This window comes from Castanea sativa, chromosome 2 (genome assembly GCF_040712315.1).
Source record: "Castanea sativa cultivar Marrone di Chiusa Pesio chromosome 2, ASM4071231v1".
NCBI classification, from domain to species: domain Eukaryota; kingdom Viridiplantae; phylum Streptophyta; class Magnoliopsida; order Fagales; family Fagaceae; genus Castanea; species Castanea sativa.
In genome coordinates, this window is record NC_134014.1 from 18,744,607 (window position 1) to 18,769,320 (window position 24,714).

A 24,714-nucleotide genomic window follows, 5' to 3' on the forward strand; every position below is an offset into this window, starting at 1 on the left:
TGGGAGGGTGTCCCTAGAAATACTGTATTGGTGCTTTTTTATTATTATTATTAATTGTTTCTGCTGAGAATAATGTTTGTGAATTCTTAATTTCCTTTCATGGAAATCAAGGGTCATGGAAATCAAGGGTCCCGATTGAGATATGTGATAAGATGTCAATATTAAGAAAAGTTAGAATCTTTTTGAGAATATTTAATGCAAATGTGACTTTTTGTTCTTCTATGTCCGGTAGAAAACCATTCGATAAACTCATTGAGATAGTAGTACCAGGAAGCATAACTGCATGTCAATACACTCATAAGCAACATAGCAAACTACATACACTAAAACGGGTAGAGTACACAACATGGACATTGCTCACTGCTACTAGAAACTGTTCCATGTATAGAACAGTGATTGACATGAAAGATAACATAAGTTGTAGCTCTTATTTTCTAAACATTTAGCTATGCATTCAGTTGGCAGTTGGTGGTTTGTGTTGTGGCTTCTCTCCTCTACCCTTTGGTGGCTTGTGTTCTGGGAATGGCTTTCTCTCTTCATCTTCAAGTGGGGTTGGTGGTTTGTGTTTTGGTGGCGGCTTCTCTCCTTTACCCTTTGGTGGCTTGTGTTCTGGGAATGGTTTTCTCTCTCCGTCTTCAACTGGGGTTGGTGGCTTATGTTTTGGTGGTGGCTTTTCTCCCTTTGGAGGAGGTTTGCCATTAATGGAAGAGGACTCCAATAGAAGGTGTCCAGGGTGATGATCATGTGGTGGTGGCTTCTCTCCCCTACCCTTTGGACGCTCATTACCTCGGGTTGGTGGTTTGTGTTCTGGGAATGGCTTCTCTTCCCTATCGAGTGGGGTTGGTGGCTTATGTTTTGGGGGTGGCTTTTCTCCCTTAGGAGGTTTGTGCTCATGTTTGGGAGACTCATGGTGATCAGCCATTGAGGCAGTGCTTAGAAGCACCACTCCAAGGAGCAACACTAGGAAGTATTTGCTGGTAGTCATCTTTGGTCTCCGGATGGTTCAAAACAGCAATACTTCTTGGCCTTTTATAAGGGATACTAGAGCCTATATTTCGTCAGATCATACGTCATTCAGCATTAAAACATACCCTACCACAGACACGTACAGTTGAAAGTGGGTATCTTTTCTTCTTGAATGTGCAATTATTCATGTCAGGGGAGGGGTCCAATTGGGTCCTACTGAGTTCAAAAGTTTGATAATTTACAATGCTTGTTACTTTGTTCCTAGTGTAGGCTAGTAACATAAACGAATTTATCTCTCTGCTTTCCATGCTGACGCAGCGATCTCTTTTGCATGCAATCTTTGAGTCTTTTGAGTTTAAGCTCAGTTACGTACCCAATTTTGTTACTTTGATTATTTTTGGCAGAAATTCTATTTTTGTTCTTATATTTTAGTCTCATTTTTATTTTGGTCTTTATTTTTTTTTATTTTACTGTTTTTAGTCTTTAAAATAAAAAACACGTTCTATTTTAGTCTCTATCGTCATCTCACAAACGAAAATTTACGTAATAAATAGAATGCACCGTTGACATACTAAATATTGACATAGCCATTAAAATAATAATTAAAAAATTTATTTGACATTTTTAAAATGTCACGAAAAATCCATGTCAACATATAAATTAAAAATATTAATTTATCAATTTTAACTAAATAAAAATAAACAAAAACCAAAAAACAAAGGAATTGAGTTCTAAGATTTTCTTGAACAAGATCAAGACCCAAATAATTCAATGGCCACGTCTGCTTTCCATTTCATTATTATTATTTTAATGGCTACGTCAGTTTTTAGTATGCCAACAGTGAACTTTGTCTGCCACATAAATAATTTCTATTAGTAAGATGATGGTTGGGACTGAAATAAAACACATTTTTCATTTTAGGGATTAAAAAAGGTAAAATAAAAAAATATGGACTAATTAATGAAAATTAGGTCAACATATAGGAACGAAAATAGTATTTCCGACTTAATTTTTTATATCCTATCCTATACATGGATATCATTCCCACTGAAAGGAAAAACATCTATATATTGGTCCGTAATACGTACGTGGTCCACATAGACACCTTAGTGCAAAGTAGTAAAAAAACAATCGAATCCATGATATATAAAAATTTAGAAAATTGGTTGGTGTTGTCAAGTGTCTCATACCTCAACTAATATCTTATGTAATATATGGGAAATATTTAGGGCCCGTTTAGTTGGGAAGATGGAAAAGTAAGAAAATAGAAAATAGAAAGAAGATAGAAAAGTGAGAGGATAAAAAAAATTTTAGTTTTCCTCATTTGTATTTGGTTGGGAGGATGGAAAAGTGGAGCAATAAAAATAATTTTGTTTGGTTGAAAATAAAGTTTGTATAAATTTACCATCACGTCTCTATTAAATAAAAAAAAAGTAAAACATTATACTTAAAAAAAATTGTGTATAGATGAATACTTCATTAAAGTGTGTGTGTGTATATATATATATATATTGCACAAGAAATTAACCCAAAATTGTTTTCTTAAAAAAAACAAAAACAAAAATCAACCAAAATTAATGAGAAAATAGAAAAAGGCCAACCCGTTAATAACAGAGAAAGAAAAAAATCAAAGAAAAAAAAAAAGTGAAGCCAACCCATTGAAGGTAAAGTCCAACGTGAGGGGTATTTTTTGAGCTTCCCCCTCCAAGTTTTCTCTCCTTTTTGGAGAGAATTTTTTAGAGGGCCCGAAGAGAAAACTCTTGAATACTACTACTTATTTTTCTTCTTCTCTACCTAACTAAACACACTCTAACAAAATTTATACCTCTAAACAAACATTATCTTAAGAGTCAAATCTCTTCTCTCATAATTTTTAAATTATAATAATTAAAAAAATAATAATAATAAAGAAAGAAAAGAAAAGAAAGAAAAGTTAAGTTAGTAGTTGGTCCACCACCACCAAGTAGGGTTCAATTGGTAGGTGATTACTGTAGCTTCACCACATTTCAGGTTCGAGTTCTTATAAGGATTGTAATTATAATTTTTGATGAGTCCCAGAAACCATTAGAGCCTAGAGTGTGTGAGTTCGGATCTTCGAACTCCGATTCAAGTTGGTAGTACCCATAAATTTATCTAAATGTACTATGAAACGTGGGATAATGATTGCCAAACTTCTTTTTTTTTTTTTGCCTAAAAAAAAAAAAAGACTGAGTGGTTGGTCCCATGGGCTACATGCCCAGCGAAGCTTTTATGAATTTTTTAGTTCTATTATTAATCACCATTTTTTATCACATGGCAATATGGCATTGAGGTCCCACATCGTGTGTAAAATATATATTTAAATACATGTCGGCACTATAAATACAGTTTGAGGCTACTTTCCAAAAACACTACAAAGGTGCACGAAGGGGTTTCTCGAATTCTCACTTAGCACGTCGACTTTATTACTAGACATCAAATCAGCGTGGTTAGAAGAGAGATGAATACAACTATACAAGTCATGTGACTGTCTGAACTCTATAAGAGCATTCACAGCAGTGGAGCTAAATAGCTATATTGCTATTTTAGCTCCACTCAAACCACAAAATCTCATACGCAGCAGTGGAGGCAAAGCTAAAATTTTTTAGCTTTGCGCTACAGTGCTCATGTATCAATACATGAGCACTGTAGCTGAAAGTTATAAAAAAAAAATAGTATTTTATTCGGGTTCCATTAAAAAACCATTTATCAGACTCCCTGCTCCCTGGCTTTCATTTCACGCTGTCCCTCCTCGCTTCAGTCACTCCGGAAAGCTCATCCATTTCAGTCTCTCCTTCTCTGAAGCTCACCGCACCTCCGCCGGCCTCAACGTCACTGACCCAAGCCGACATTGTCTCTTCCACCACCTCACCACCACACACACCCCAACAATCACAAAAAAAAAAAAAAAAATCAGCAACCTCTCCACCATACACACACCTCCACCACCTCCAACACACAAAAACCCATAAATCCACCACCACTAAACCCATAAATCCACCATGAACCACCACCAACAACAACCAAAATAACCCCAAAACCCATTAAATCCACACCACCGTCAACACAACCAAAACCAAAACCAACACCATCAACCTACTACCATCAATCACCAAACCCATCTCAAAAATAGAAGGAAAAAAAAAAAAAAACCATTGATGAGCAAACCCACCACCACTACCGATCTACACGGACCCAAACACACGAACCCAAACCACAAAAAGAGCTAGAGAATTTATGGAATCAAGTAGAAGATTAAAAAAAAAAAAAAAAAAAAAAAGAAGAAGAAGAGAGGAGAAAACGAGAGAGCTGGAGGAGGCAGAAAGAAAGAGGGAGGGTGGGTTTGGAGAAAGGGGAAAGTAAAGAAAAAAAAAAGGAGTGGATGGAGTGCTATCTACGTGTGTGGTGGAGAAAATGCAAGAGAAAAAAAAAAAAAAAAAAAAAAGAAAAGAAACGGATGAAAGAAAAGCAAAGAATAAGACATCTCAATTTAAAAAAATTTTACAATATTTTCACAATAAATTTTTAAGTAATTAACTAATATTGGTGAGTAAAAATATAATTTTAATGGCGGGATCAAATTAGAATTAGTAACAATTTTCCATATAAGATTTTGTTATGATTCTCGTGAAAGTATTGTAAAAAATATTGTGGATGTAACATTTTTTTTTGAAAAATATAATTCTTGAGAATAAATAGAAGAAGAAAAAAAAATAAAGATTGTTGCGGCGGCGGCGACAGTGGTAGTGGCGGTGGTAGCAATTGCGGTGGCGGCGGCGGTAGTGGCAGTGGTTGCAGTTGCGGTTGCGGGTGGTTGTGATTGTTGTTTATTGTAGTGGATATATTATTTTATTGTATTGGATATATTATTTTATTGTGATGTTTATATTATTTTATTGTGTTGAAAGCTAAAATAGATCCACTGCTGCAGCATGTTTTGTAAAGTGAGTAGGTAAAATAGATAAAGTAACTTTTTGTGGAGCTAAAAAGCTAAATTTTTAGCTCCACTGCTGTGGATGCTCTAATGCATACCTATTTTAATAGAATATACAGTACTGGCCACCATCAGCTGGGCTCAGTAAAGTCTATGAAAACATTTAATAATCTGACAGAAATCGAACTTATACAAACGATAATGTAGTAAGCATATCTCTTTTCTTTTTTCTTTTTTTTTTTGAGAAACACATTAAACATATCTTAATGGATAGCAAATAATTAACCATTCACAAATGAGTATGACTAAAGGCACACTAATCATGTGGCTCGTTACATATACTGTTTTTTGATGAAAAATACTGCAAACAAATTATTTTACTATATTTTTATAAATTGATATTATAATAACTTTTTTTATTTAAATTTATTATTAATATTACTTTTTTATTTACCAACAATAATTTTCCACTTCTGTAAAGAAAATTATAAAAATAATTTTAGCCATAGCATTTTTCTTTTTGGACTGATGAATAGCCCCACCAGTTTATGCTTTTCATATTTTCAATGAAGTGTTGCCATTAAAAATGGATACTTTTTTTGCTAAAACGTACGGACATTCCTATATCATCGGTTTCCTTCGTCTCAATGTACTCTGTGCAGGGACGGACCTACCCCCCCCCCAACCAAAAAAAAAATTAGTCCATATATATGTGATGAAATTTTAAATTTTCATCCTAATAGCCCCTAATTAAAAAAAAAAAAAAAAACTGGTATACATATGTAATTTGAAAAATTAAGATTTGCCCTTAAATATATATATTTTTGGATTTCCTTTGAAATAGCGTCGAGTTCCATTTTGATAAATGTGTTGAAATGTTTAAGAAACACTTATTTTATATGTTATAATTTGTTGACATTTTTATAATATCAAATGTTTAAGAAACACTTATTTTATATATAGTATTTTGTTGAATATGAAATAGCATCGAGTTTTATTTTGATAAATGTGTTGAAATGTTTAAGAAACACTTATTTTATATGTTATACTTTATTGACATTTTTATAATATCAAATGTTTAAGAAAAATTTATTTTATATGTAGTATTTTGTTAGATATGAAATAAATGTTAGTTTTTATTTTCATAAAAAAATTTGTTTTAAACTTTGGCCCCTCAGGTTTGAATCCTGATTCCGTCCCTATTTCTGTGTGTGGTAGACTGGCAGGTAGGAAAAAGAATAAAAAAAAGTCACTTTCAGGTGAACTGATGGCTTTATGGGAAATGTTAACAAGCACCGAGTGGTGCTTGTTAAGATTTCCTTTTTTGTGTTTCACTTAAAAAAAAGGAAAAAAATTGTTAAAAAATTGCCAAAAGAGATAAAGAAAAATTAACAAAAACTGAAAAATTATCAAAAGTTGAAAAAGTTATCCAAAAAATTATCAAAAATGTGTTGTTAATGGGCACCGCATTAACACAACTCAACTAAAAATTATATTGGTGCCAATAGGAATATAATCCATTGTTAAAACGAAATAGTGCATAACGTGCAACTCTCTTTCGACATAAAGTTGATCTATGAGAAGTTGTTTACAAATCTTCCCTATCTTTGTCGGATTGGAAATTAAGCCCATTGCGAGATTTGTACAAACCTCAGAAAGCAAGCTAAATTCATTTATTCCTATTTTATTTACCGGAATTGTTAAGAACAAAGTATGATGTAGAGAAGTTTTGTGGTAAGAGAAATTTTTCTCTTTGGCAAAGGCAGATAAATGATCTCCTAATTCAACAAGAAGTTCATAAGTCCTTGCTTGGGAAGGAGAAGAAATTGGAAACGACGAGGGATGTAGAATGGGTAGAGATGGATGAGAAAGCAGCTAGGCGATGAGGTCATTCACAACATCTTAGAAGCAAAGACCGCAAAGGAGGTTTGGGAAAAACTAAAAAGTCTTTATATGAGAAAGAATTTGACGAGCAAGTTGTACGTGAAGAAGCAATTGTATAGTTTGCATATGAAGCAAGGTTCAGATTTGTTGGAGCATCTCAACATGTTTAACATGTTGAATACCCAATTGTCAAGTTTTGGGGTGAATTATGAGGACGAAGATAAAACATTACTCTTACTAGCGTTGCTTCCTACTTCTTCTGATCATCTAGTGACTACATTGATGTACGGGAAAGAAATTATAGTACTTAAGGAAGTGACTAGTGCTCTCTTGTCACACATAAAAATGAAGCAAGATGGTGATGGTTTTTAGGCTGATGGACTTATTGTAAAGTCTGAGTCAAGAAATAGGGGTAGAAGGTGGTCAAGAGGACAGAACTCCAACAGGAATAGATCACAATATAAATCACGTGTAAAAAAAGATTTAGAGTGCTTTTATTATCACAAGAAAGGGCAATATATGAATCAGTATAAAGAGTTGAAAGAATATTTAGAGGAGAAGAAGAATGGTAAGAATCCCCTAGAATCAGTTAGTGTTGCTAAAGAAACATCAGATGATAGTAAAGTTTGTGTTGATTTAGTTTCAATTTCATCATGTAACAAGGTTCTATTAGAATCTTGGGTTTTAGATACAGGGTGCTCATATCATATGACTCCAAAGAAAGATTGGTTTAACACGTATAAACCTTACAACGGTGGTATGGTACAAATGGGTAATGATGCTACATGCCCGGTTATTTGGATTGGTACTGTAAAGATCAAGATGTTTAATGGAGTTGTGAGAGTTCTTAGTAATGTTAGATATGTTCTAGATCTTAGAAATAATTTAATTTCTTTAGGAGTATTGGATGATTTGGGCTATTCATACTCATCAAAGGGTGGAATCATGAAGATCACCAAAGGTGCTTTGATGGTGATGAAGGGACAAAAAGTAAGCACGCTTTACAGATTAATTGGGAACACAATTGTAGGAAGAGTTGCAGTCACCACTTTGGTGGAGTCCAGCACTGACGACACAAAATTATGGCATATGCAACTTGGCCATATTGGTGACCATGGTATGTTAGTTGCACAAGAGAAATTTAATAAAGGGGGTGAAGACATGCAAGCTAGACTTCTGGAAGTATTGTGTGTATGGGAAGCAACATAGAGTCAGTTTCAAGACAGGCTCTCATACAAGTAAAGGTGTTTTTGACAACGTTCATTCAAATGTTTGGGGTCCAGTATCAGTTCTTCTCATAGCGATGCTCAGTATTTCGTTAGTTTCATTGATGATTACTCTAGAAAGGTATGGATTTATTTTATGAAACATAAGTTTGATGTGTTTGGCATATTTAAAAAGTGGAAGGCACAGGTTGAGAATCAGACTGGCAGAAAAATATGATACTTTAGTACAGATAATGGACTAGAGTATAGAAATAAAGAATTCATAAGATTTTGTGATTTAGAAGGCATTACTCGTCACTTCACAGTTAAAGGAACTCCACAGCAAAATGGGGTTGCAGAGAGAATGAACAAAACCATAGCAGAAAGAGCTAGATGCATGAGATTGAATGCAGAGTTGCCTAAGGTGTTTTGGGCAGAGACCGTTAACACAACAAGCTTCATTATTAATAGATCTCTACCATTAGCCATTGATTTCAAGATTCCAGAAGAGGTTTGGTCAGGTAGATCAATTGATTATTCGAGTCTAAAAATCTTTGGTTGTCCAACTTATGTGCATATGTAGAGTGGAAAGCGTTCTAAATTGGATTCAAAGTCAAGAAAACGCGTATTTCTTGGTTTTGAAAAAGGTGTTAAAGACTACAGGTTTTAGGATCCAATCTTAAAGAAAATGATGACTAGCAAAGATGTCATATTTGATGAAGCCTTTATGTTGAAACATAATGAAGTAAAGACATGTGGTGATAGTCCACAAGAGAAATTAACTGTTGAGGTGGAGTTTGACGAGAATAGTTCACCCAGTGATAAGGGTGATGTTGAGATTGATCCACAACAGCAACAAGAAAATCCTTATTCAATTGCTGAAGGTAGAGAGAAGCGGGTTCACAAAGCAAAACAAAGATATGGCTTTGAAGACATGGTTAGTTTTGCTCCCATAACTAGCAGTGGAGATCCATTCACTTTCAAGGAGGTTACAAATAGGGAAGACAATGATAAATGGCTTGTAACAATGTTAGAAGAGATGGAGTTTGTAAGGTTGAAATTTATCAACCATTTTGTTGGTTTTATTTCGTGCCAATTTACTTGTAATTCAGCACTTAGAAACCCTGTATTTAGGTGGGATTTATGTAAGGGTAGTGTGTGAGAAAGTGTGAAGAAATGCTCAAGACTGTGCAATGAAGTAGGGACTCGCAGCTTGGTAGATGATGCACATAAGTGAAGTATGCAAAGAAGACGAACAGTCGTGCTAGTTAGGGCACTGCAGGACAAAAACTCCAGTTTGGCCATTCTATTTGCTCGTGACTTGAACTCGCGACTCAGTCAACAAGTCGCCAGCCAGCTCTGTTTAGAAAATCCTAACTCTTCGCATTCCATTCTCACTCCAGTATAAATACCCTTTATACCCATGAAATGTAAAGAGCTTCCTAAGAGAATTTTGAGAGAGAAACCCTAGAGAAAACCAAGATTGCATCATCCACAATCTTCACATAGAGACTCTTCAAATTCCTCTACTCTCTTCCTCTTCATTGTTACATCCTTGAGAGGTACATTACCAAACCTTTTCTCACCATACCTATATCTGTGAGAAGGCTGTTTGGTGCTTTGGGAAGCAGTTAAGAAGGGACCAATTTTATATTGGTTGATGCTATGGGTTATAGCGGAATCCGGTAAGCTAAAGAAGAAATAGGTTCGGCGCAACCTCGTTGGAGTAGGAGCTTAGAAGGCTTAGGTACACTGAGTACATTAGGCTTGGAGGGTCTTCTGCTATTCATGTATCCTAACTACATTCTTTAATGGATTATTGACCGCTTGGAGGGCGGCGGAGAGGTTTTATGCTGAGGGCTTCGATTTTCTTTTCAATAACACATCGTTGTATTGTCCTTGTGTTTGCATCTCTCTTCTCTTAATCTTTGCCATTTAATTTTTGCTGTGGATGTGATTTTATTTGGTCTAGATTGTTTATCAATTCTGTTATAAGCTTATGTTCATTTTTTGCACATACTTTGTTTGATATTAAGCTTGAATTGGTAATTTGTTAATTGGGGGTCTAAACTTTCATAGTGTTCTACACGCTATATTGAACTTTCAGAGTCACTATAGAATAATAAGACTTGAGAATTAGTGAAATTTCCCAAGGGAAAGAAGGCTATTGGTTGCAAGTGGATATTCCACAAGAAAGAAGCATTGTCAGAAAAGAAAGGTGAAAAATTTAAGGCACAGTTAGTGGCTAAGGGTTACTAACAAAAAGAAGGAATTGATTATAATGAGATTTTTTCACCAATTGTGAAGCACACTTCAATTTGAGTAATCCTAGGATTTGTGACAATGCATGACTTGGAGTTAGAGCAGCTAGATGTAAGGATCGCAATCCTCCATGGAGATTTAGAAGAAGAGATTTACATGCAACAGCCGAAAGGCTTCAAAGAACCTGGCAAGGAAGATTATGTTTGTCTATTGAAGAGATCATTATATGGCTTGAAGCAGTCTCCCAAATAATGGTACAAACGGTTTGATTCATTCATGGTCACACATGGGTACATGTGCTGTGAGTATGACTGCTATGTTTATTTTAGAGTACTTTATGATGGCTCTTATATATTTCTTGCTCTATATGTTGATGACATGTTCGTAGCTGCAAAGAGTAAGCAAGAAATTGTGAAGTTGAAGTCTTTGTTGAGTAGTGAATTTGACATGAAGGATCTTGGAGTTGCCGAGAAAATCCTTGGGATAGAAATTCATTGAGATAGAGGGGCTAGTAAATTATGGTTATCTTGGAAGGGATATCTTAAGAAGGCATTAGAGAGGTTTAGTATGCTTGATGCAAAACTTGTTAGTACACCACTTTCTGCCCATTTTAAATTGTTCTCACAGTTGTGTCCAAGTTCAGATGACGAGTTAGAGTACATGTCAAAGGTGCCATATACGAATGTTGTTGGGTGTTTCATGTATTTGATGGTGTGCGCTAGGCCTGATATTTCTCATGAAGTCAGTGTGGTTAGTAGGTATATGGCAGATCCAGTCAAAGAGCATTGGAATGCGGTAAAGTAAATCTTTATATATCTTACAGGCACTCGTGATTTTGGTATCCTATTTGATCAGAGAGCTAGTACAGAAGTTGTGGGAAATGTGGATTCCGACTATGCAAGGGACCTTGATTCTAGAAAGTCCATGACAAGCTATGTCTTTAGGTTTGCTGGTGGCCCAATTTGCTAGAACTCTACACTACAAGATGTAGTTGCTTTATCCACTACAAAAGCAGAATATATGGCGATAACAGAGGCAGGAAAAGAGTCGTTTGGCTTAGTGGACTAGTTAATGAGCTTGGCTTCAAGCAGGATAGCATGGTGCTACATTGTGATAGTTAAAGTGCAATTCATTTGGCGAAGAATCAGGTATAACGTGTAAGAACAAAGCATATTGATGTACAGTATCACAAGATCAAATAATGGGTTTCATCTGGTGATATTTTTTTGTCAAAGATTCTCACTAGTGAGAATGCCTCTAATATGTTAACAAAGTCAATTCCAACAAAAAAGTTCAAGCACTGCTTGGACTTGATTGGTGTTTGCAGCTTGTGAGCCCTTAAAGGCTAGGGTGGAGGTGATGGAGGAGTTTGCTTGTGTAGCTTGATCAATTCAAGCCAAGGTGACGATTTGTTGAAGTAGGCCCATGTGTGTGTCTTGAATTGCCACAAGCCTAAGTCAATTACAAGTAAACCAAATACAACTTGTAATAGGAACCCTTGTCGACTTAAGCGTAGCAATATATAAGTGCTAGTGTGCGGCAATTATAATAAAGAATTCCTAAAAACCTAGCAGCAGCCACATAAAAAGAAGAATAGCGTTTTCTTATCTTGTGGGTGAGAGAGAGTTAGAGTGTATTGGGATTTGGGTTTCTAGAGAGTGTTATTGTGTACTATTATATCTCCCTATTTTTTATAATGAAATTTCTCCGTCGTCGTTGTGAAGATAGACAGTTTGCTGAACCACGTAAATTCTTGTGTTCTTTATTTGTGCGTGTTATTTAATTTTCGCTTATTTACTGTTATTTATTTGAGTCCTCAAGGTGTTTATCCCCCGACAAGTGATATCAGAATCCATGGTGGTATGCGGCGAAGGTGGTGAGGTTTTCATGGTCCCTACCCAGCAGGGACAAAGAAATCCTAAACGGCCCCCACACAAAGATCTTGGAGAAGGGAAAGAAAAAGTCCAACAAAGGAATATTGCTAATAGTGCTAAATAATGGTGTGGTGCAAGGTTCCCATGGACATAGACGTGCGGGGTTGGCACGTGGTTTCCATGGATGGCATACGAGAGACCCATGGATGAAGCGTTGATGAAATGAAAAGCCCATTAGGCAAGGAGGAGAGTGAGTAGGACTTGTTTATGGCCCACAGAGAGGTCTTGAAGCTCATAAAGAGGCAGACTCACACGTGAGGGGGAGATTGTTGGATTACACATGTGGGTGCAGTCCCACATTGAATAAAGATGAGAAGAATGAGTGATTAATATAACATAATTGAGAACATACCCATTGCTTAGGCCTTTTGGGTTAAAATATGTCTCTATATGTTATATTAATTACTCAAGGAAGCTCTCCAAAGTGTTTATCCTCTGACAGGATTTTTTTTAGCACGATATCATATAGGTTTTATGTGTTAATTACTTAAATTAATTTTCTTTATAGCTAGTCATCACAAAAAGTCCATTTTACAGAATTGTTGAGAATAATTCATTTATTTTAGAATGACTTAATTAACTAGAGTTTCTATCCACAATCATTACGTAGAGTAGAGTGTATGTCATAGATAGGAGTTGTGCTAGGACCATATAAATAGCCACAATAATGTGCTACAACTCGCCACATGGCAAATTGTGATTAGCAAAGGTGTGTTCTCAGATGGCCCACTGACACATATTTACCAATCACAACTCGCTATGTGGCGAATTGTGGCACAATACTGTGGTCATTTATGTGACCCTAGTATAATTCCATAGATAGTGATAATAGCATGCGTGACATTAATTAATTTAAGCGTAACAAGACCACCTGCATGTCCATCAGTCCATGCATGCAGACTACGTACTGGAAAACCAAGGACAGATTAAGCACGCACATGACCCTGCACTAAAAAAATCGAACCATAGACACTTAGCACAACAGTTGTGCAGCTCTTATTTTTAACTAAATACACATCTAAACCACGGATCAGTTGGCTGATGGAGGCTTGTGAGGGGGCTTGTATGGTGGCACTGGTGGCTTCTTTGTTGGAGGAAGTGGCTTCTTCTCAGCGGCCGGCTCGTACGAGTCTTTGGCATCCTCTAGTGGAGGGTGTCCTGGGAAATGCTCTTTTGGTGGCTTGTGTTCTGGTGGTGGCTTCTCTCCCTTACCCTTTGGAGGTTTCTCGAAAGGGCTTGGTGGCTTTTGTCCAGGGAATGGCTTCTCTTCCTTATCGAGTGGGGTTGGTGGCCTGTGTTTCGGGGGTGGCTTGTAGTGTGGTGGTTTGTCATCTAAGGTCTCCTCATGAGGAGGTGGATTGTGAGGAGGGGGGCTTTTAACTGGAGGTTTCTTGATATCAACAAGAGTGGAAGTGGTGAGACTAAGAAGCACCATTCCAAGGAGTAACACTAACAAGTACTTGGAAGACATTTTGCGCTCCTCAAATTAAGGATGGTGCAAAACTAGTGCAATGTGGTGGCTTTTTATAATTGCTTGGACTTGAAACTATGTTTTCATGAATGATGTCATTCATGATCTAGCATTTGTTGTTTTTGTATGGAAGATTAATTTTAGAGGTCCCCCCCAACAACAGTAAAACCTAACTATATCTTGCCTTCATTTCAATCAATGTAATAAGGGCCAACATCTGGAGCCCACAATATTGATAAGTTAGCCCACAAAAAATTGAACCTAGCGAAAGAAATGGGTAAGCTACAATGTTTTTTCTTTCTTTCTTTCTTTCGTACGCTGATAAGATGCAGTTAACTTTACACTTTTTCCTTAATTTAACAATATTTATCTGCGAAAAAAAATAATTATATGCATTTATTATTTACATGAGAGGTTATGTGTTCGTTTGTTTCAACGTTTTGAGCCTAAAAAGTCACTTTTTCAAAAAACTGGCCCTTTATGTGCTTTTGGTTAAGCACAAAACGCAACTTTTTGAAAAAAGTTGCATTTTGTATTTGTGAAGAAACGTGCAAGCCAATTATGGAGCTCTGGAGGTCCATAAATAAAAATTCCATGCGCGTTTTGAAGCTATCCGTTGGGCTCTTCCAAAAATTACCAAATTACCCATGAAAAATCATCAGTTCTCACGCTAACGCGCAAGCCCTAACCTGAGAAATTTTTTTCTAGGAATAATCCTCAAAGGTACTGAAAATTACCAAATCACTAACACCTCTCAGCTAAGGAAAAAATCAATAATAACAAATTTTCAAATCAAAACACAAAAAAAATTATAACAAATTCCCAAATCAGCTAAGGAAAAAAATAATCACAACAACTATCCAAATCCAAACACACAAAAATTTATAACAAATTCCCAAATCAGCTAAGGAAAAAAAAAAAAAATCAATCCCTTGCAAATTAAGATTCCTCAAAATGCAAAACAAAAAAACATCAGAATATACCAAAATCTTTCAAATGGAGTTCTGTGGACGGATGATTTCTTGACAACGGATGAGTAATTGGCCATCCCACATTAGGGTTTCTTGCGGTAGCTCTATGGACAGATAAGTTCTTGCAGAGAAAAAAAAAAAAGAGGAAGAGGAGAGCTCTATGGAATGTCTTGGTAAGGACGAAGTGGCTGGAGGAAATGGCTAGGAAGAAGAGAGGAAAGAAGGAAAAAAGGAAAAGTGTAATACGTGGGTGGAGGAGAAAAAAAGAGTGGAAAAAAAAAGAAAAAAGATGTGGTGCTGTTCGTGTGTGGAGGAGAAAAAAAGAGGGAAATAAAAATGAAAAAAAAAAAAGAAGAAGAAGAAAATGCTATCACAATATTTTCACAATAAATTTTAATATTGGAGAGAAAAAAAATAATTTTTTAAGAAAGAGAAAAAAATAATTTTAATAGTACGTTCAAATTAAAATCAGTATCAATTTTTATCACAATATTTTCACAATAAATCTTAAGTGGTAAGTTATTATTAGCTAATATTGGTGAGAAAAAAATAATTTTTATAGAAAGAGAAAAAAAATAATTTTAATAGTACGCTCAAATTAAAATCAGTATCAATTTTTTATCACAATATTTTCACAATACTTTCACAATAAATCTTAAGTGGTCAGTTATTATTAACTAATATTGGTGAGAAAAAAATAGTTTTTTTAGAAAGAGAAAACAAAATTGTAATAATACGTTCAAATTAAAATCAGTATCAATTATCACAATATTTTCACAATACTTTCACAATAAATCTTAAGTGGCAGGTTATTATTAGCTAATATTAGTGAGAAAAAATAATTTCACAATATTGATGTAAGTGCACAATTGCACCTGGACCCAAAGACAACTGTGGGCTCAGGCCCAATGAGCCTTAAACAATGAAATTTGTAGAGTGTGGATTTGAAATCTAGTTTAAGGATGCTAGAAACTTGATAAACAGACTAAGTTGTTAAAGTATTTACAAATAATGAATGATTATGACAAAGGAACTTCCTCGGACGTAAGTCGAGGACAATTTCTATATTATTTCTCTTTTTCCTTTGAAGGTTACAATTCTGAGTCCCTATTTTACTAACTGATCGATCCCCCTTTTTCTTTGGCCTCTACTCTTCTTAAATACTTCTTCTCTTGGTGCTTTATCTACGTGTTGCACAAATCTTATCCTCTCCCCCTGACACCACCTTCTTCAAGTGTTTAAATAGTAACCAGAAGGTTCAGTTCTACTGTTCAGGCGTCACTTCCCCATTAATGCGGCCAGGGAGGTAGGTGCAAGATCTTTAATGTGGAGGTGGCAGCCTTTTCCTAAGATATTTCTCTAACACCGGTGCATCTAGAGGGTACAGGGACCCCCCCTCTTAACCAACAGTCTTTCCGGAACTCTGCCTTGATCTTTCTAGCGAATCTCCAAGTCCTCCTAGGTCTATCCGAGGAGAGATTTATCCTCGGATGAATCCTCGGACCCTCGGCGTGTGGGCCGATTTGCAGTCCTAACGGCCTTTTAATCAAGAACGAATTGGCCCTTCTTGTCAGAGCCCAAAGGCCCAAATACCTGCTCGGGTCCTTTTACTCCCCACAATAGCCCCTCAAAACTTTATTTTTCAGCATCCGAGGAGAAAAATAGGGTTTTGATCCGATAAGAACTTCCCCCACACGTTTTGTAATTCACCATGCGTGTGAAGATCATTTCATGTCCCAGAAGATGCCATTTGGCACTTTGAATTTCAAAACGCGCGCATTTATGACTGTAAGTTGCACCTTGTTCCCCACGTTCAACGATGAGATGAGCATCCAACGGTCCTTGTTGCCCCTCGAAAATTTGGCCAGGACAGATGCAATTTCGAGGCTGCTTCCCGCACATCATAACACTTTGGAAACATGAGCCTTCATTTATTTCTTCAGAGCCTAATCACATCAAAACATCAGTCGTTGCCTTTTCTCTGCAGAAACCCGTGGAAACTCGCACAACTTCAAACTCGTAAGTTCCTATTTTTTCTTTTACTCCTTTCTCCTCGGATTCCATCCTCGGCTCTCTTCTTAACCACTTTCCTTCTTAAAACTCGCCCTTTCGTTTCTTATAGATGGGTAGATTTAAGTGTTTAGTTGACACCGTCGCTAGAATGGAAGGTTTTAGGGCCAAATACCAAATTTCCAGCGACGTAGGCTTGAAACACTGTCCGGCGGAAGCCGTGGGTGGGTCTAGGAAAACGAGAGAGGTCATCATCCCTATGATTGCCATCATAGAAGGTGGGATGACCCTCCCTATGAGAAACGTAACCAGAGAATACCTTCGCAACCACCGGTTGTGTCCTGACCAGTGCGCACCCAATGTATTTAGGGTCTTAGGAAGTGTCGACACTCTAAATGAGCAGATGGGCTTAAATCTTACCTGCCATGACGTCGTCTTCATGTACGAATGCCACAAGCTTACAAGCGTAGGCTATTATATTAAATCCCGATCTAGTGTAGTTAGATTAATTTCCTGTCTGCCTAAGTCCAATAAAGGCATGAAGGACGACTACCTCATCGCCTCAGGCAACTGGCACAACGGCCCCTACTGCCCGGTCGAATGAGGAGATCCAGGTGTGACTCCTTAGGATCTAACTTCCAAACCCCGTAACTTCATCTAAAAAATCTTGAAATGCTTATTTACTTGTACCAACTGTTTAACTCTGATTTGTCACATGCATTATAAATCTGACCGTGTTTGTTTGTTTTGGTGTCTTTCTTGGCAGATAAACAACACGTTCGCCCACGCCTGAGCCACTGTAACGTCGCTGACTTAAACCGCGTACTACACTCAGAGGTTTTCGTGAGTGAGGACTTGCAACTTAGGGCGGCTCACTTAATACTAGGGTACGACCCTATATCCTCGGACTTCCAGGAGATGGAGAACGTGATTGTCGCGGGAGACAGGAGGCGTAGGAGAATAAACGTAGCAAGACCGCATTTTCTTGCCAACCACGACATTCTCGACGACCTCCACACCATTCTTTACATGCAACCCATCGCGGCGATCCCTCTCGCAACGCACTCTCAGGCAACCGTTGTCCCAGAGGAGCAAGTGTCCTCGTCGCACACGTTGGACGAGGAGATAGACCAGTTTCACCTCGAGGATGTCCAAAGACCTCAAGGAAACCAGTTTGTCGTCCTTTTCGACGAGGAAGAAGAGCCCGCCGAGACCTCTGGGATCACTAGTTTAATAATTGCACGTCTGGACGACAGCTCCGTAGAAGAAGACATAGGCGTGCTCAAGGGCCTTCTACATAATAGAGGCGAGAGAGTCTCTAAAAAAGGGGTGAGGGGATCTCAGGTTCCCCCGTCCTTGCCACCACTCCTTCCTCTAACTGATCCCAAGCCTCCCGCTAAAGAGCCCAAGAAGAAAAGGAAGGTGGAGGCCGAGGCGGCTGGTGGTGATAAACAGAAGAAACTGAAACAGCAGCCACAGCAGGCTCAGTAGTAGAAACTGGACAAGGGCAAAGGGCGGGCCCGTTCAGTTGAAAGTAGGGAAATCAGAGACATGGCTGAGGTGCGCCGAGCACTGGCTATGTGGTCTCCTGAACTGAGACTGGATGGAGCACCAATCCCCCTCCAGTCCAACATCAGGGTGTTCCAACAAGGCCATGCCCTCCACCTGGCCGATGCGTTGGAACGTCCTCTTCTGCTGCCCAAGGATATGGAAGCCTTGGAAAAGATGAGTCAGCCTCAGCTGTTCCTTTCTTTGAAAAGGGACTTAGCTCTGGTAAGTTTCACTTCGTGCTTATAATATCTAGTTATTTGTAAGTATTTTACTGTGTTTAACCCCCTGATACTTTATCATAGGCCATTCAAGAGGTTTTTGCTGCCGAGAAGTTCGTGGAGGATTCTCGGAAGCAAGCTGGAATGGAATAGGAGATCCGAAAAGAGACAGAGAAGTCCCTAGGCCAGGCCCTAGCAGAAAATGGGAAACTCACCTCTCAGTTGGCCGACCTAAAAAGAGAAAAAGACGGTGCCGAAGCCAGCCTAAGAACGATGAGGAATCCAGTGGAGGGGCAACGTAAGCTTCTTCACCAAAAGGATGTTGAGCTTTCCCAAGCCCAGAGGGAACACTCTGACTTGGAGAAGGAGCTTGCGCGGATGAAGGAGGAAGCGCGCACCTTCAAGCATTCACTGGAGGCTGCAAAGCAGGCCAGTTATAACGAGGGTATGGCTGTGACACAGGTCCAGCTGACAGAAGCTTTCGTGGCCGTATGCCGAGAATACTGTCAGCAGGTCTGGGGGGAGGCTTTAAACGTAGCAGGGGTTCCTTTAGCTTCCGAGCTGACGAAGCCCGAGAACGTTTGGCTTCCCCTTGACATTCAGGAGATAGAGGAGACTCCTGCTGTTGCTTCTCCTCCTGAGGCAGTTCCCCCTGCTCTTCCCCCCGTGATGCCAGAACTCATTTCTGATCCTATAGAACTTGAATGTTCCAATAAAGAGAAGGATGGGTGTGAAGGTGCCGAGAAGGATCAAAGCCAAAGTGTGGAGCCCATCATTCCTACAACAACTACAACAGACAAAGGGAAACAAGTCTTGTCTGCCTTTGAGTTGGAGTTGAAAAGCACCGAGGCTGGCAGTACTTCCCATCAAGACCTCCCTCCGAAAGCTTAGGGCCAAGCTTAGGGCTTCTTTCCCTCTATATTTCAAATTTTCCATGTAATGATGTATACCCAGATAATTAATGAAAAACAGCTTTATTTGATTTTCATCTGAGTTGTGTTTATTTTACCTTGTCATTTTTATGCTTGCCATGAAAGTTCTCATTAGCACACAGCGAAAGTAAGAATGAGATAAATAAATCCGATTTCAACAGTTAAACAATTACTGCTTTGAACAGCTATGCACATACTTGCCTTGCAAAGTAAAACGTTCAAGAACCTGACAAGAACTAACTTAGATTAGCTAGTAAACAGTGCCTCACTTTGGAAACCCATGTAATAGTTGAACTTTGTAACCTGAGACACTAATTTTAGTAAAGTGTAAGGTCCGAGGACCATGGTTAACATTTAAAGGTGTACAACTAAAAATTCAATGGAAACATGGTTCTACTTAACAGATAATCGAACTTCAATTCCCACAAGGCATTTGATCCAAAGGGCCACACTTAAACAAATTCATGTTTTAACATTTAATAATGGTAAGTGTCTGTTTGACATTTAAGATGTTAATTTCCCCGAGGCATGTGGTCCGAGGACCATACTAAACCAAGTTCCTGTTTGATACTTAGTAGCAGCAACTTAAGATGTTAATTTCCCCAAAGTAGAAGGTCTGAGGACCCGGCATAACTAAGGTTCTGTTTAACAAATAATAAGATATCAATTTCCACAAGGCATGTGGTCCGAGGACCATACTAAACCAAGTTTCTGTTTGATATATAAGAACAGTAACTTAAGATGTTAATTTTCCCAAAGTAGAAGGCCCGAGGACCCGGCATAACTAAGGTTCTGTTTAACAAATTATAAGATATCAATTTCCACAAGGTGTGTGGTCCGAGGACCATACTAAACCAAGTTTCTGTTTGATACTTAGTAACAGTAACTTAAGATGTTAATTTCTCCAAAGTAGAAGGTCCGAGGACCCAGCATAACTAAGGTTCTATTTAACAAATGATAAGATATCAATTTCCACAAGGCATGTGGTCCAAGGATCATACTAAACCAAGTTTTTGTTTGATATATAAGAACAGTATTTGTAAGCCCCTATGCATTCATAACTTTGAACTACGAATCAACAAAAGCATCTTTTATTAATAATAATACTTTTGAAGGTTGTTTACATTCCATGGGCGTTATACAATTTTTTCATCTAGGTCAGCTAGTCGATACGACCCTATGCCTACTACAGAAACAATACGATAGGGTCCCTCCCAGTTTGGTCCTAGCTTACCCCAAGCTAGGTTCTTAGCAGTGCCCACGACCTTTCTTAGTACGAGATCCCCAGGTGCAAGTGGCCTTAGCTTCACATGGGCGTCATACCCCCATTTAAGTTTCTGTTGATAATAAGCCATTTAGACCAAAGCTGCCTCTCGTCGTTCCTCAACTAAATCCAGGCCTTTCTCCAGGAGGCCGTTGTTGTTTTCTGGGCTAAAAGAACTCGTCCTCAGCGTGGGGAAACCAAATTCAAGAGGTATCACCGCCTCGGCTCCATAAGTCATAGAGAATGGAGTTTCTCCAGTGGACCTGCGCGGCGTAGTTCGATACGTCCACAAAACATGGGGTAGTTCTTCTATCCACCTGCCTTTCGCATTGTCCAACCTTTTCTTGAGCCCACTAACTATGACCTTATTAACGGCCTCAAATTGCCCATTTCCCTGAGGATAAGCTGGAGTGGAGTATCTATTTATGATGCCCATGTCACCACAATATTTCCTAAAAGCCCTACTGTCGAATTGAACGCCATTATCCGAAATAAGTGTGTGTGGTACACCAAATCTAGTAACGATGTTTTTCCAGATAAACTTCTTGGAATCGACGTCCCTAATATTTGCTAAGGGCTTAGTCTCGACCCATTTAGTGAAGTAGTCGGTCCCCACGAGCAGCCACCTTTTTGTTTCCTACAGCCCTCGAAAATGGCCCCACTATGTCCAATCCCCATTGAGCGAAAGGCTAAGGACTGGAGAGAGGATTGAGAACCCCTCCAGGTTGATGAATGTTAGGGGCGAACCTCTGCCACTGATCACATTTTCTTGCATAGTCCTGAGCTTCCCTCTGCGTATTGGGCCACCAATATCCTTGAGTCAGGGCTCTATGGGCTAAGGACCTTCTCATAGTGTGGCTCCCACAAATCCCTTCATGCAATTCTTCTAAAAGTGTTTCCATTGATTCAGGGTGTACACATAACAAGTATAGTCCTGAGAATGATCGTTTATACAGTTTATGATCCTCGAACAACCAGAAACGCGGCGCCTTTCGGTGAATCTTATCTGCTTCAGACTTGTCCTTAGGAAGGATGTCGTTTTTTAGAAAAGATATCACCGGGTCAATCCAACTAGGTCCAGGCCTTATCAGATGGATACGGGCTGCACTGACAGTGGTAAGAGTTGGCTCTAGCAAATCCTCTACAAGGATAATCCTGGGCAAACACTGAGCCGAGGATGTCGCTAATGTGGCCAAAGAATCTACATAGGTGTTTCCACTTCTAGAAACATGAGATAAGACAAAAGAATCAAATTTAGCTTGCAGACGTTTGACCTGGGCCAAGTACTCTTGCATTCTTGGATCCCTAGCCTCTATGGTTCCTGTGACCTGGCTGACCACTAACTGAGAATCCGAGAACATATAAACTTCCTTTCCGCCCATCCTATGTACTATGCTCATGCCCACCAAGACTGCTTCATGTTTGACCTCATTATTAGTAGCCGAGAACGCCAATCTCAGAGATTTTTCGAAGACAATTCTCTCAGGGGACATCAGGACAAGTCTGACACCAGACCCTCTCTGATTAGCTGCCCCGTCAACAGACACTTTCCAAGTCGGAGGTGCTACGCCTGTAATCACACCAACTGATTTTTCATCCATGTGTGATTCCTTTAGAGTTTCTTCTACCAATGGTTCGGCAAACTCTGCCACCAAATCCGTAAGAACCTGGCCTTTCACCGAGGTGCGCGGCATGTATTTGATATCAAGGCTCCCAAAATGGTTCCCCATTTAGCCACCCTCCCGGAGTAATCGGCACTGCGTAATACTGACTTGAGGGGCAGTTGGGTCAGAACCACCACGGTGTGGGACTGGAAATAGTGAGGAAGCTTCCGCATGGCATGAACTACGGCCAACAGTGCTTTCTTCAAAGGTAGATAACGCACCTCGGCCTCATTCAAGGACTTACTGACGTAGTAGACCGGTCTCTGCACCCCACCTTCGTCCCTTATGAGGACCAGGCTGACTGCGTGGACGGCCACTACCAGATACGCAAACAGGACCTTGTCCACTTCGGGCCGAGACAAAATGGGTGGCCGAGAAAGATATTGATTAAGCTGTTAGAAGGCTACAACGCAGTCCTCGGTCCATTGAAACCCTTTCCATTTATTCAACAATTGGAAGAAGGGATGGCACCGGTCAGCTGACCGAGAGATAAATCTGCTGAGAGCAGCAATCATTCCGGTCAACCTCTGGACTTCTTTTGGATCCCGAGGCGGCTGTAAGTCCTGAATAGCTCTGACCTGTGCCGGGTTTACCTCTATCCCTCTATGAGTAATCATATAACCCAGAAACTTTCCAGAACCCACACCAAAAGAACATTTTGAGGCGTTAAGGCGCAGCTTGTACTTCCTAAGCACTTGAAATGTGTCATCCAAATCTTTAACGTGCGAAGGTATTGTTTTACTCTTCACCACCATATCATCCACGTATACCTCAATGGTCTTCCCAAGTTGCAGTTCAAACATTCTGGTCATCATTCTTTGATAGGTAGCCCTAGCATTCTTTAAACCAAACGGCATGACCTTATAGTAGTAGTTCCCAGTTGGAGTGATAAAAGTAGTTTTCTCTTGATCCTCCAACGCCAATGGAATCTGGTGGTAACCCTGGAAGGCATCCAAAAAACTCATCCGTGGATGTCTGACCGTGGCGTTCACAAGCTGATCAATACGGAAAACCCATTTGGATATTAGTTCTAATTTATGAGTTATGGCTTTTGATCTCTCAAATTCTGTGATATGGTTGAGAAAATTCGGCATCGAGAACGAATCCTTTGGGTAGGCCTTGTTTAAATCCGTGAAGTCCACACATACTTTCCATGTCCCATTCTTCTTTTTGACCATGACCGTATGCGCCAACCATTCGGGGTAGAAAACTTCTTTAATAGCCCCAGCCCTCTTAAGCTTGAGCACTTCCTCTTTGACAGCCTCGGAGTGTTCCTTGGAGGAACGCCGAGGTGGCTGCCTTCTTGGAACAATGGCGGGGTTGACATTCAAATGATGACAAATGAAGCTTGGGTCTACGCCCGGAGCCTCATAAGGATCCCACGCAAAAACATCAATGTTGTCTTTCAGAAACTCCAACAAATCCATCTTCTCCTGGTGTGGCAAACGTATGCCAACTTGAAAGAATCTTTCAGGGTCATCCGCTATCAAAAACTTCTCCAAATCCTCACATAGGGCTTCCTCTCCTGTCACCGCATCAGGCGCATCCGGAGCTGTTAATTGCTATAAGTCTTTGATGATCAAAGCCGAGGACTCGGCTTCGGCCTGATGCAGCACTGCAGCTGATATGCATTGCCTGGCCATTGATTGGCTGCCAAGAATCTCTTCAACGTATTCCCCCGATGGGAATTTGACCTTAACATGCAAGGTAGAGGAGACAGCACCCAAAGCGTGCAGCCACGGCCTGGCAAGGATGGCTGTATATGGGGAATACGCATCAAGCACAATAAAATCCACCTCAACCGTTTCTAAGCTAGATTGAACGAGCAAACGAATCTGTCCCTTCGGTACAACAGCTTTACCTTCAAAGCTTATAAGTGGCGAGTCATAAGGAGTAAGATCCTCCAGCTTCAACCTTAGTCCTTTGAATAAATCAGGGTACATGATATCTGCACCGCTGCCCTGATCAATCATCACCCTTTTTACGTCGTAATTCCCTATCCTTAGAGTGACCACAAGGGCATCATCATAGGGTTGGATGGTCCCAATCTTATCCTCCTCTAAAAATCCCAAGACAGGCAAATTCACCTTCAACCTCTTCGGCTTGCAGCCTGCCTCTTAGGCCTGAGAATGCGAAACTGCTATCACCCTGGTAGGACATGAGCCGGTCTTGCCAGGTGCAGTGAAGATAACGTTAATCATTCCCAATGCCAGCCGAGATGAATTATTCTTCTGATTATTTAAGCCGGACTAACTGCCTTGCCCGTTAAGTTGATAAAGGTGCTGCTTCAGTTTTCCTTCACTAACAAGCTACTCCAAGTGGTTCCAGAGGGTCCGACACTCCTCGGTAGTATGACCCACGTCCTGATGGTACTGACAAAAGAGATTCTGATTCCTTTTTGCAGGGTCCCCCGCCATCTTACTAGGCCAC

The 24,714-nt window shown here is 39.3% G+C and overlaps 1 protein-coding gene across 1 annotated transcript; it reads right to left on the minus strand.

Moving 5' to 3' along the window:
- Positions 1 to 264: 264 nt before the first annotated feature.
- Positions 265 to 1,032, minus strand: LOC142626069 (uncharacterized). The gene has a single exon (XM_075799843.1). The coding sequence runs from the start codon at positions 983 to 985 to the stop codon at positions 455 to 457; it is 531 nt and encodes a 176-aa protein (XP_075655958.1). The 5' UTR covers positions 986 to 1,032; the 3' UTR covers positions 265 to 454.
- Between the last annotated feature and the right edge of the window lie 23,682 nt (positions 1,033 to 24,714).

Excerpts from the sequence above, each read along its gene's own strand:
- LOC142626069 (XM_075799843.1), bottom strand. The coding sequence starts at position 985 with ATGACTACCAGCAAATACTTCCTAGTGTTGCTCCTTGGAGTGGTGCTT.